Source organism: Carcharhinus amblyrhynchos, chromosome 7, assembly GCF_965287045.1.
Source record: "Carcharhinus amblyrhynchos chromosome 7, sCarAmb.v2.hapA, whole genome shotgun sequence".
NCBI classification, from domain to species: domain Eukaryota; kingdom Metazoa; phylum Chordata; class Chondrichthyes; order Carcharhiniformes; family Carcharhinidae; genus Carcharhinus; species Carcharhinus amblyrhynchos.
This window is the reverse complement of record NC_137330.1, coordinates 125,605,973-125,618,557: the sequence shown is the minus strand read 5'-3', so window position 1 is coordinate 125,618,557 and position 12,585 is coordinate 125,605,973. Positions and strand designations below refer to the sequence as shown.

Below are 12,585 nucleotides of genomic sequence, written 5' to 3'. Positions count from 1 at the left end.
CCTCACTGTACCGCAAGCCCACAGACAACCTCACAATGCTCCGCTTCTCCAGCTTCCACCCTAAACACGTTAAAGAAGCCATTCCCTATGGACAAGCCCTCCGTATACACAGGATTTGCTCAGATGAGGAGGATCGTGACAGACACCTCCAGACGCTGAAAGATGCCCTCATAAGAACAGGATATGACGCTCGACTCATCGATCGACAGTTCCGATACACCACAGCAAAAAACCGCACCGACCTCCTCAGAAGACAAACACAGGACACAGTGGACAGAGTACCCTTCATCGTCCAGTACTTCCCCGGAGCGGAGAAGCTACGACATCTTCTCCGGAGTCTTCAACATATCATTGATGAAGACAAACATCTCGCCAGGGCCATCCCCACCCCTCCACTTCTTGCCTTCAGACAACCACACAACCTCAAACAGACCATTGTTCGCAGCAAACTACCCAGCCTTCAAGAGAACAGTGACCACAATACCACACAACCCTGTCACAGCAACCTCTGCAAGACATGCCAGATCATCGACGTGGATGACATCATCACACGTGAGAATACCATCCACCAGGTACACGGTAAATACTCTTGCAACTCGGCCAACGTTGTTTACCTGATACGTTGCAAGAAGGGATGACCCGAAGCATGGTACATTGGGCAGACCATGCAGACGCTACGACAACGGATGAATGAACATTGCTCGACAATCACCAGGCAAGACTGTTCCCTTCCTGTTGGCGAACACTTCAGTGTTCACAGGCATTCAGCCTCTGACATTCGGGTAAGCATTCTCCAAGGCGGCCTTCACGACACACAACAGCACAGAGTCGCTGAGCAGAGACTGATAGCCAAGTTCTGCACTGATAGCCAAGGTCTCAACAGGGATCTTGGGTTCATGTCGCACTATCTGTAAACCCTGTGACTTGCCAGGGTTTGCAAAACCTCACTTACTGTACTGTCTGGAGACAATACACATCTCTAACCTGTGATCAGTGCTCCTTCCACTCACATTGTCGGCCACTTTAAGACTTGAACAGTAGGTTGGGTGTAAAGATTCGCATTCTAATCAGTAATCTGTAAACTGTCTGTGCATTATATGCTCTGTCTGAGGCCAGAACTCTACATTCACCTGACGAAGAGTTTAACCTCGAAAGCTTGTGAGTTCACTATCAAATAAATCGGTTAGACTTAAACCTGGTGTTGTCAGACTTCTTACTGTGCTCCCTCCCCTATACAGACATCACTGCACACCCCCCCACTTGTCTCCCCACACACACAGACATGGCTGCCCGCTCGCCTTATGTCTTAGATCCTGATAATGTGGGTACCTGTACTTGGGTGGCACAATGGCACAGTGGTTAGCACTGCTGCCTCACAGTGCCAGGGATCTGGGTTCAATTCCAGGCTTGGGTCTGGAGTTTGCACGTTGTTTGCGTGGGTTTCCTCTGGCTGCTTCGCTTTCCTCCCACATTCTGAAAAACCTGTTAGTTAGATGCATTGACCTGAACAGGCGCCGGCCTGTGGCGACTAGGAAAATTTCACAGTAACTTCACTGCAGTGTCAATGTAAGCCTTACTTGTGACTAATAAATAAACTTTAACTTAACTCAATCCCTCTATCCCATGAACATACTGTCCTCACTGTTGTCCTGCAGAGAACTAGCATTATGTTGACATGCACAACCCCAGCTTGTGATCATTCCCTCTCTTGAATGGGAGACTTGAGGATTGCGCACCCTGCCCCCCCTCCGCCCCCAGGCACAGTAGTCTATTGAATAGCAGTTAATCAGCACCCTGAAGGATGCATGAACTTAACTGAATGCAGTCTTCATAATCTCTCATAGGCATTTGTTGCCAACGGGCCCTTGAGCAGCCGCACTCAACGCATCTGCACTCCCCTAATAAGCCAGAGCTGTATATAAGCTGCAGGAATGGGCACACAGCCAGTCATGTCACAAAGTTGTCTGTGTGGAAACCTGTACCCATATTTTCAGAGGCCAACCAGGAGTATCTGCTAGATGCCATGGAGGAGAGGCCCTAACCCAAAGAGTGCATCTGTCATGGTATTGTGGGAGGAGGTGGCAGAAGTGGTGAACGCCAGGAGCCTGACACCGGGCTGTGGCAGGAAGTGTCGCAAAAAAATGTACGACCTTTTCCGATCAGCAAGGGTGAGTGAAAATCCCACTTGAAACCCCTCACATGCGTGGCATGGAACTCAAACCCTGCTTAGACACCTGAAGGGCATGCAACAAGTGACCCAACCCCCAGGAACAGAATCTATCCCCTTCCCCTCACCCCTCAACCCTTCAGTGGTGACTGCTTTCCCCGAAACTATGAGCACAATGCCCGGGACACAGACACACATTGCGCACCATGCACTGCAATACGATAATGCTTGCTATCCACCTTATGTTCCCACAGGAAAATAAAATCCACGTTGCACAGGAGACGACAGAGAGTGGTGGTGGTGTGCCTGACCTGCGACAGCTGATCAGCATGGAGAAGCGTGCCATGGAGCTGACGGGGGTTGATGGGCCTTCCCCATTGGTCACCAACAGCCAGGTCAGCGTCCAGCATGTAAGTGAGCAGAAGCGCACCCTCAACGAGGTCATCCTTGAAGTAAGTACGATGCTGCATGGAATGTTTTGCCTCCCTCCCACTAATATGTGTTCCTTTTTTACAGCTCTGGACCCAGAGGAATCAGTGTTGCCGCCCGCTTCTGCTGCTCTGGAGCAAACTGACCATGACCAGCCAGATGACACCTCAGAGGGAGGCACGAAGGAATGCTCCAAGGGTAGCGCCACTAAAGCAGCACTGTCATGTACCACACAACTCACCAACATAGAGACGATCACTATGGTGGGTATCTTTAGGGTTGAGGCTTCTGGGTTATGAACTGGTGAACACATCACAGACACTGAAGCACATCGGGTGGAAGCAGGCACATCCGAGGGCTCAGGCACAAGGAAGTTTGCCAGAAGCAAGGATTCAGCTGTCCCCAAGCTAGTTGCTCTGGGGACAGCTCTGGGTTTCTTCCTCCCAAGGCTGGTGGGGATGTATCAGGAAACCCAGGCAGTTGTGGAAGAAATGTCAGCAACCATGCTGCAACTGCAAGGCCGTTTAGGAGATCCAAAAGAGTGCTGTTGCAGGAGGTGGTGCAACACAGCATGCGAACCAGACCAATACTGCAAGAGTGGTGATCTGAGTGGGAAGTCTGGCTCAGCGGTCTGTCCTCATGGGTGACAGGGTCCAGGCCATCCTGGAGAGAAAACGGGCCACAGGTGAGTGTGTTTCTGGCATCCAGGAGGCACAGCGTTCGATGACCATGTGTGTCAGGGGCATGTGGGAGACACTGCTAGCCATGTTAGGACTCTTGCTGGCGTTCTGGAGACACAGCAGACCATGGCTGTGAGGCTCGACAATTTAGCCCAGTCTCAGGGGGCTACTGCTGAGGAGCTCCAAAGCCTGGCTTCCTCACAGAATGCCGCAGCAATGGGTCTCCAGAGCTTGGCCCAGTGTCAGACAGCCAAGGCTGAAGGATCACAGACCATAGAGCAGACACATCTGGGCTTCCAGGGCTGGCAGAGACAGGTGAAGCCGGAGCTTCAGGAGATCAGTCCAGCTACCCTGATGTCCCATGGAGTGTCCCTGGGGCCTCGAGGCCCCCCAAGGGAGGGAGGAAGAGCTCATTCCCATGCCTTCCACCCAGGAGATCCTGGACGTCCTGAGACATTCTGATTTCCCTCTCCCTCACACCAGGACATCTCAGAGCCAGCTAGATGAACAGAGCAACACCGAAACAGTGCCAACTGCAAGTCAGCCAGGGGCCGCCAGGTTCCAGCCACCCAGGGGACATCCGTCAAGGGCATCACAGGCAATGGGGCGTGCATCAGAGCTAGACTATACACCTCCATGTCCTATGTGCATCCTGAGGTAGTACCGAGATGAAGCAGCAGACTGCACAGAAGTTAGAAAGCTGTAGTTCACTAACAGGGCATGGCTGAAGATCACTAGTAGTCAGAGTTTATTAATCACTAACATAAAGAGCACAAAAAACTTTTATTTGCACCTCACATTTGTGATGAATATGTCTCTGATTCTCTCCCCTCCCACCCAACAGAGCCCCATTCCCATGCATAGAGGCGCTGTCTGTTGTGCTTGCAGATGCAGCCACATGTTACAGAGTGTCTGCCCTACCTTCCCCAGCATCCACCAGACCATTGGTGAAAGTGTGGCTCCCCCCATACCCAATTGGCCAACAAACATGTGTCCCCAACTCTCCAGTTACGTTGGCCAGGGTGGCAGCATACATTCAGAGTACAGGTAAGAGTTAGATTTGAGTGGCACTAGGGGCAGGATCCCAATGTGCACAACAGCGAGTTGTCATCATCCTCTAGCGTTCAACTAAGACTCGCAACCATTGCCATCCCAGGCACATTAACAAGTTTGGATGTTTCTGAGGGGTAGGCTGGTGGGAAGAGAGAGGCTGGAGAGGAACCGTGCTGGGATTGGTCTGAACCGTGCTGGGACCAGAGTGCTGGCGAATCGAGTAAAGAGGACTGTAGACAGGGCTTTAAACTAACTGGGGGGGGAGGGTGCGAGGGTAGGTGATGTTATGAGGTCTAAAGTTAAGGAGAGGGTACAGGTAAGGGAAGAGGCCGAGGATGTCCCAATAATAGAGGGAGTAGGGGGCGTGAGTATAGTTGGTGGCGTTACGGCAAATAGGGTCCAGGTGAAGGCTGGGATGAAGGCACTTTATCTGAATGCACGAAGCATTCGGAATAAAGTGGATGAGCTGGTGGCGCAGATCGACACAAATGGACACGATCTGGTGGCCATTACAGAGACGTGGCTGCAGGGTGACAGGGACTGGGAGCTGAATGCACAGGGCTATCAAGTGTTTAGGAAGGATAGGCAGGAGGGAAAAGGGGGGGGCGTAGCTCTGCTGATTAAGGATAGCATCAAGGTGGTAGCAAGGGATGATATTGGAGCCAAGGAGCAGAGGGTGGAATCGTTGTGGGTGGAGATTAGGAACAGCAAAGGGAGGAAGACGCTGGTGGGTGTCGTCTATAGGCCCCCGAATAATGATCTGGAGGTGAGGCGGGCTGTTAACGCGCAAATAAGTGCAGCGTGCAGGAATGGGACGGCCGTAGTTATGGGGGATTTCAATCTGCATATTGATTGGTTGACCCATGTTGGACGCGGGGAGCTCGAGGAAGAGTTCTTGGAATGCTGCCGGGATAGTTTCCTGGAACAGTGTGTGTTGGAGCCGACGAGGGAGCGAGCTATCTTGGATCTGGTGTTATGTAATGAGGCGGGTAGAATCAGGAACGTTGCGGTGAAGGATTCTCTTGGGGAGAGTGATCATTGTATGGTGGAGTTTCTGGTGCAGATGGAGGAGGAGAAAGTGGGTTCCCGGACACGCGTCCTTTGTTTGAATAGAGGGGAGTACGGTAGGATGAGAGAAGAATTGGCGAATGTGGACTGGGGGAGTGCGTTGGAGGGAGGGTCTGCTGAGGAGCAGTGGAGGATCTTTAAGGAGATCTTTCTTGGTGCTCAGCAGAAATTTATTCCGATGGTCAAAAAGGACCCTAGGAGGAGAGGTAATAAGCCGTGGATAACGAAGGAGGTGAAGGAAAGTGTTAAACTAAAAGCGGAGGAATTTAGAGTAGCTAAGAGTAGTGGGCGAGAAGAGGATTGGGAGAGGTTTAAATGTCAACAAAGATTGACAAAGAAGTTGATAAAGAAGGGTAGGAGAAACTATGAAGCTGGGCTAGCGCTTAATATAAAAAAGGATAGCAAGAGTATTTATAAATATATAAAAAGGAAGAGGCTGGCTAGGGTGAATGTTGGTCCTTTAGAGGATGAGAAAGGGGACCTAGTGGTAGGGGATGGGGATATGGCTAAGGTATTGAATAACTTTTTTGTTTCTGTCTTCACGGAGGAGGACGTGAATAATTTGCCGGGTGTTAGCGATGGAAAGGTAGTAGGACTGGAGGGTCTTAATGACATTACTGTTACTAGAGAGGCGGTGCTCGACAGACTGGAGGGGCTGATTGTGGACAAGTCCCCAGGACCGGATGGAATGCATCCGAGGTTTCTGAAAGACATGGCGGAGGTGATGCCTTGGTGGTTATTTTCCAGACGTCGCTGGATTCCGGGGAAGTGCCGGATGATTGGAAAACGGCTAATGTTACGCCGTTGTTTAAGAAGGGTGCCAGGCAAAAGGCGGGGAATTATAGGCCGGTTAGTTTAACGTCTGTGGTAGGTAAAATGTTAGAATCTGTCATTAAGGAGGAAATTGCGAGGCATCTTGAGGGAATTGCTTGATAGAGCAGACGCAGCACGGTTTCATTAAAGGGAAGTCGTGTCTGACAAATTTACTGGAGCTCTATGAGGATGTGTCTAGGGCGGTGGATAGAGGAGAGCCGGTGGATGTGGTCTTTCTGGATTTTCAGAAGGCGTTTGACAAAGTACCTCACAAGAGGTTATTGCAGAAGGTCGAGGGACATGGAGTTGGGGGTAGGGTGTTAGCGTGGATAGAGGATTGGTTGTCAAATAGGAGGCAGAGAGTGGGGGTCAACGGGTGCTATTCGGATTGGCGGATGGTGACTAGTGGAGTGCCCCAGGGGTCGGTGCTGGGGCCTCAGCTTTTTACCATTTATATAGATGATCTGGAGGAGGGAACCGAGTGTATGGTGTCGAAATTTGCTGATGACACCAAGATTGGGGGAACGGCAAATTGTGCGGAGGGTGTGGAGAGTCTGCAGAAGGATCTAGATAGGCTGGGCGAATGGGCCAGGAACTGGCAAATGGAATTTAATGTTGGCAAGTGTGAGGTGGTCCACTTTGGTAGGAAGAATGGTAGGAAGGACTATTACTTACAGGGCGAAAAACTGCAGCAGGCGACGGTGCAGAGGGACCTCAGGGTCCTTGTGCATGAGTCGCAAAAACCCAGCTTGCAGGTGCAGCAGGTGGTCAGGAAGGCGAATGGGATGCTGGCCTTCATAGCGAGGGGGATTGAATATAAAAGTAGGGAGGTCTTGCTGCAGCTGTATAGGGCATTGGTGAGCCCGCAGCTGGAGTACTGTGTGCAGTTTTGGGCGCCGCACCTGCGCAAAGATATTTTGGCCTTGGAGGGAGTGCAGAGGAGGTTTACTAGGCTGATACCGGAGTTGAGGGGGTTGAGCTATGAGGAGAGGCTGAATAAACTGGGCTTGTACTCGTTAGAGTTTAGAAGAATGAGGGGAGATCTCATTGAGACGTATAAGATGATGAATGGGATGGATAGGATAGAGGTGGAGAGACTCTTCCCGCTCAAAAAAGACAGTAGGACTAGGGGGCACAGCCTCAAGATAAAAGGGGGGCGGTTTAGAACGGAGTTGAGGAGGAACTTCTTCACTCAAAGGGTGGTGAATCTCTGGAATTCTCTGCCCGTTGAAGTGGTGGAGGCTGCCTCGCTAAATATTTTTAAGACGCGGGTTGATGGGTTTTTGATAAGAGAGGGGATTGAGGGTTATGGGGAGAAAACGGGAAAGTGGAACTGAGCAGCGACAGATCAGCCATGATCTTATTGAATGGCAGGGCAGGCTCGAAGGGCTAGATGGCCTACTTCTGCTCCTATTTCTTATGTTCTTATGTGATGGTTTGAAGACCGAGATCGATTTGGACGGAGAAAAACAGTTGCACTTGCTCCTGGGGTGTGGTGAATGTGTGGTGGTTGCAACCCACTCACTGCACAGTAACAGCTAGGTGAAGCGGGCTGCAATCAAGGTGTCCCTTGCTGCCCTTCCCTCCGGACACCTGCCATCGCCACCCACCCTCTTTCCTCTGGTTCCTTATATGGCAGGACATACAGCTTGCCACGTCCTCCTCCTCTTGCTACAGCTGGTCTCTCAGCTGCTGGGTGATGTTGTGCAGCACGCAGCAGACAGTTGCATGAGGCAAGCACAGGGTCATGCTGGAGGGCCCCCCCAGAGCGGTACAAGCAGCAGAACCATATTTTAAACAAGTCGATGCACTGCTCTATGACGGACCGGGTGGCTGCATGGGCATCATTGTAGCGGGTCTCCGTCTCGTCTCGAGCCTCCACACAGGTATCACCAGCCATGACTTAGCAGGTAATCTTTGTCACCCAGTAGCTATCTCGGGAGCCTGGGCTGGTCTTCAAAGAGGCCAGGAACGTCCAACTGCCTGAGGACAAAGCTGTCATGGACACACCCTGAATGGCATGCATAGATCTGCACGATCCACATTAGTTTGTCACCAACAATTTGAACATTCAAGGAGTGAAACCCTTTTATTATTATTGCAGTACTGCATGTGGAGCCTGCAAGGCAATGTGTGTCCCGCCCACTGCTCCCTGGACAATAGGAATCCCAGCAGTGGCAATGACGTCAAGAGCCCAGGCCTTCTGTTGTGTGTAGCCCACATCGAAGTTTATGTACTGCCGTGCCGGGAATACAAGGTATCTGTGACCTGCTGCACACATCTATGCACGGAGGCCTGGGAGATCCCAATTAGGTCTCCACTGGTACCTGAAATGAGCCAGAGGTGTAAAAATTCAGGGCAGTCGTAACCTTCATGTCAACAGAGTGCAGCTGGCCGCCCCACCTCTGAGGTGCCAGAGTGATGGCACACCTCCTCCAAGAGGGCCTCGAATGAATTCCGGGGCCTGTACCTCCTTGGCCTCGGCATCCTCCGCTTTCTGTGTACCCTCTCTGGAGCTTGCTTACCCACCTCCTGGTCCTCAGCGGCAGCCTCATGCCCTCCTTCCTGAGGGACTGGTAGTGGCTATTTCTGTGGTTATCTCTCCATGCCTGCCATTTCCTGAGCCTCCTTCTCCTGAGCTGCCTCGTCTTCCTCTTCCCCTGCTGTCACCATAATGACCAGCTCCAGATCGAGCAAACCAAGATCCATCTGCACAGCAGGGTTTGGAAAGAGCATAGAATGACAGATTTTTATCATTGGCTGCGTAGACCCTGCACCACCCCAATCCCTCATCGGGGCCAGTACCCTCACCTGTGGGTGCTGGCAACACCACACAATCCATGGTGCCATGCGTGGCCAGATTAGGGTTGTATGAGATTCCCAACATGACAAATGCTGGCACAGATTTTGCAGGTTGGTGTGCAGACATGGGCAATGCGCACCCTTGAGTCATTGCTATGTGTGCAACTGCAGCATCCATTAAAGGCGTGTGTCACAGGGCAGGGATAGACTGCAAATCAGCACCAGATGTGTGCCCAGTGACAGTAGATTCCATGCAGTCCATGTCTGAACCTTTGCACCCCGGCCTGGAGCAGCAGCTGCTTCATCTGGTGCGGCCTCAGTCAGCACATGGTGCGATCCTGCCCCACCCCAGAATACTATGCACTCAATTGAGTCCCTGACCACACCCTGCAGCATGACAATGGCACTACAAGGTGCCCTGGAGGGAAAGGTTGAGCACTCCTTGAGGGTGCCTCCCACACTGATATAGAGCACTGTCCTGGGGGGGAAAGCTGAGCAGGACTTCACAGAACCTAACCCAGAGAGCACTGAGGAAATAGAAGCCCCCTCCCACCCCAGATATTTCTGGTCCATGGGCCAGCACCTGAAGACAGCAGGAGGAAGACCATCAGGCATCTCCAGGGCCTGCCTGCAACATCCTCCATGCTCCACTAGCAGCACTTATCTCCTCACGCCAGTTCAAGGCTGCCACACCAGGTTGAGACTTTTATATACCCACTCTGATTCGCACCAAAGTGACATCACGCCAAAGAGGTAGGAGATGCAAACGTGGGTGGAGATTGGCATGTGATCTCGATAATGGTATGCTAAGGTATGGTTACTGATGCAAATCAGTGGCATGCTGGTTTTCTGTGTTGTCCCAGTTGAGGTGCCAGGTCTGCGAGCATCTCACAAAGAGCACCGTGCTCTTGGAAAACAGTAGCCTGAGATGGCACATACCCCCCAAGAGGACCTCAAATGAATTGCAGGGGCTGTGCTGCCTTGGCCTTGGCACCTTCCAGTTTTTGTGCACCCTCTCATGAGCATGCTTACACACTCCTGGCCCTCAGCGGCAGTCCCATGCCCTCCTCCCTGAGGAACTGGTAGTGGCTGCTCCTGTGGTGGTTTCTTCACACCCGGCATCTCCTGAGCCGCCTCCTCCTCCTCCTCCACCTCCACCATCACAGGTGACAGACTGTAAATCATCACCAGGTGGGTGCCCAGTGACAGTGTTCATGTCTGAACCTTGGCACCCCAGCCTGGAGCAGTCGCTGCTTCATCTGGTTCGGCCTCAGTCAGTACATTGTGCATTCCTCCCCCAACCCGGAACCCCAGCGCTCAGTGCAGTCACTGACCACACCCTATAGCAATATAATGCCTCTTCACAGTTTCCTGGAGGGAAGGCTAAGCAGGACCCCTTCAGGGAGCTTCCCACACAGAACAACAGCACTGCCCTTAAGGGGAAGGCTGAGCAGAACTCCGTCAGGGAGTTTCCCACACGGAGCTACAGCACTGTCTTCAAGGGGAAGGCTGAGCAGGACTTAGAACATAGAACACTACAGCACAAACAGGCCCTTCGGCCCACAAGTTGCGCCGGTCACATCTATATCTACCAAGCCATAGAACTATCTGTAACTCCCAATCCCATTAAATCCCATGTACTCATCCAGAAGTCTTTTAAAAGACCCCAGCGAGTTCGCCTCTACCACCACAGATGGCAGCTGATTCCGCTCACTCACCACTCCCTGAGTGAAAAACTTACCCGGACATCTCCTCTGTACTTGCTCCCCAGCACCTTAAACCTGTGTCCTCTCGTAGCGACCATTTCAGCCCTGGGAAATAGCCTCCGAGAATCCAACCTATCTATTCCTCTCAACATTTTATAAACCTCTATCAGGTCACCTCTCAATCTTTGTCTTTCCAGGGAGAAGAGACCTAGCTCCCTCAATCTATCCTGATAAGGCATGCCTCCCAAACCAGACTTCTTCAGGAAGCCTCCCACACTGAGCTGCAGTACTGCCCTGCGGTGGAAAGCTGGGCAGGAGTTCTTCACAGACTCTCACTCAGAGAGCTCTGAGAAAATAGAAGTCCACCAAACATCCCCAGGGCCTGCCTGCAACGTCCCCGGCACTCCGCTAGCAGCACTTACCTCTTTACACCAGACCAAGGCTGCCACGCCAGGTTGAGACTTTTATATACCTACTCTGATTCATGCCAAAAAGGTGGGAGATGCTAATGTGGGCGGAGATTGCTGTTTCAATTCTGATAATAACATACTAAAATATGGTAAGTGATGCAAATCAGCAGTACGCTGGTTTTCACGGTCCTGGTGGCACCACTTTTTTCTGGTTGGAAGACGCGCGCTGGTCATAAATGCTCATGGGGAACCCGTGAAATGGCTGATACACACATCTCCCAACCTGACCCACCAAAAAGTGTGTGCATCACGATGGGAGAATCGCCCCCTAATTTTGAGAACCAAATGAACTCAGTTGTAAAATCTGCCATAATAAAATAGTGCAATTTTGTTAAAATAAATCATTTACTCACCATATTTCATAGCTGAAATTTCTTTAATCCAGGCCTTATGATACAATAATTCAAACTTTACCAGTACATAAGCAATTTTGTTGTACTTTCGCACAATTGACATGCCCTGTGGGCTTTTTAGTATGTCAGAACTTTTCTGAAACAAAAAGAAGCATTTAAAGATTTAGATTTAAGGTTTGGCTGACAACATACACATTTTCATAAGTGTAAAAATACTTACGCACACAAGCACCTGTGTATCTAAAATTATATTTATGATCTAACAAACAGAAAACATTCTTGCTTGTCTAACTAAAACTAGTAATTTTTTAATGATCATCCCAGCATGATACAACAATAATGGAGTTTGGTACAATGGAACTTGAGTTTTGCTGAAAAATGTCACATTGAAATAACTCCTCAGAGGCCTGTGTTCTTTCACCAGATTCCCTTCATTTGCAAACTCTATTCCACTTCTCAGTGCTTCTTTTACACAGTCAGAATCCATAGTGCCAACAGACCTGAATTTTTGAGCCAACAGTTAAACCAACTCAAATTAACTCAGGGACAAATTAAAAGGGGCAGTTCCCAAAAGGAGGGGAATCACCCGAAACAAAGCACAAAGTGGAAATTAAACTTAAAACATCAAATCAAAATGTGATTAAAGGGATCAATAATGCACCCCAGTCCCTGCAGTGCCAAGTAGGCATGGAAGGTGCCCTCAGACACTGCATGCTCCCTCTCGAGGGACACACAGCCACAAATACAGTCACTGTAGAGGGACAGACAATCGGGCCCTTGGTCACCTGTTGCCTTGACCAGTAGATGGCAAGCTTTGTCAGGTCCAGGAGCAGGTTCACGAGGAGGTCCTCCTCCTTCCCTGCTTCCCCCTCCGCATGGGATGCCCGTAGATCAGGAGTGTGAGGCTGAAGTGCAAACAAAACATTAACAAAAGGTTTTTGAGGAAATTGAAAAGGGAGTGCAGCCTATAACATGAAACATAGACATGGTCCACGGACTCCACAAGGTTGCAAAAGAGGGCATGTCACTTGGGAGGCCATGCAA

At 50.7% G+C, this 12,585-nt stretch overlaps 1 protein-coding gene across 1 annotated transcript in view; it reads right to left on the bottom strand.

The window, feature by feature from the left end:
• LOC145345623 (dynein axonemal heavy chain 8-like) overlaps positions 1-12,585 on the bottom strand; it is a 1,557,438-nt gene that overhangs the window by 1,225,435 nt on the left and 319,418 nt on the right. The window contains exon 20 of the mRNA XM_080193457.1: positions 11,542-11,677. Within this exon, the coding sequence (XP_080049583.1) occupies positions 11,542-11,677 (136 nt within the window). The remainder of the gene's footprint in view (positions 1-11,541; positions 11,678-12,585) is intronic.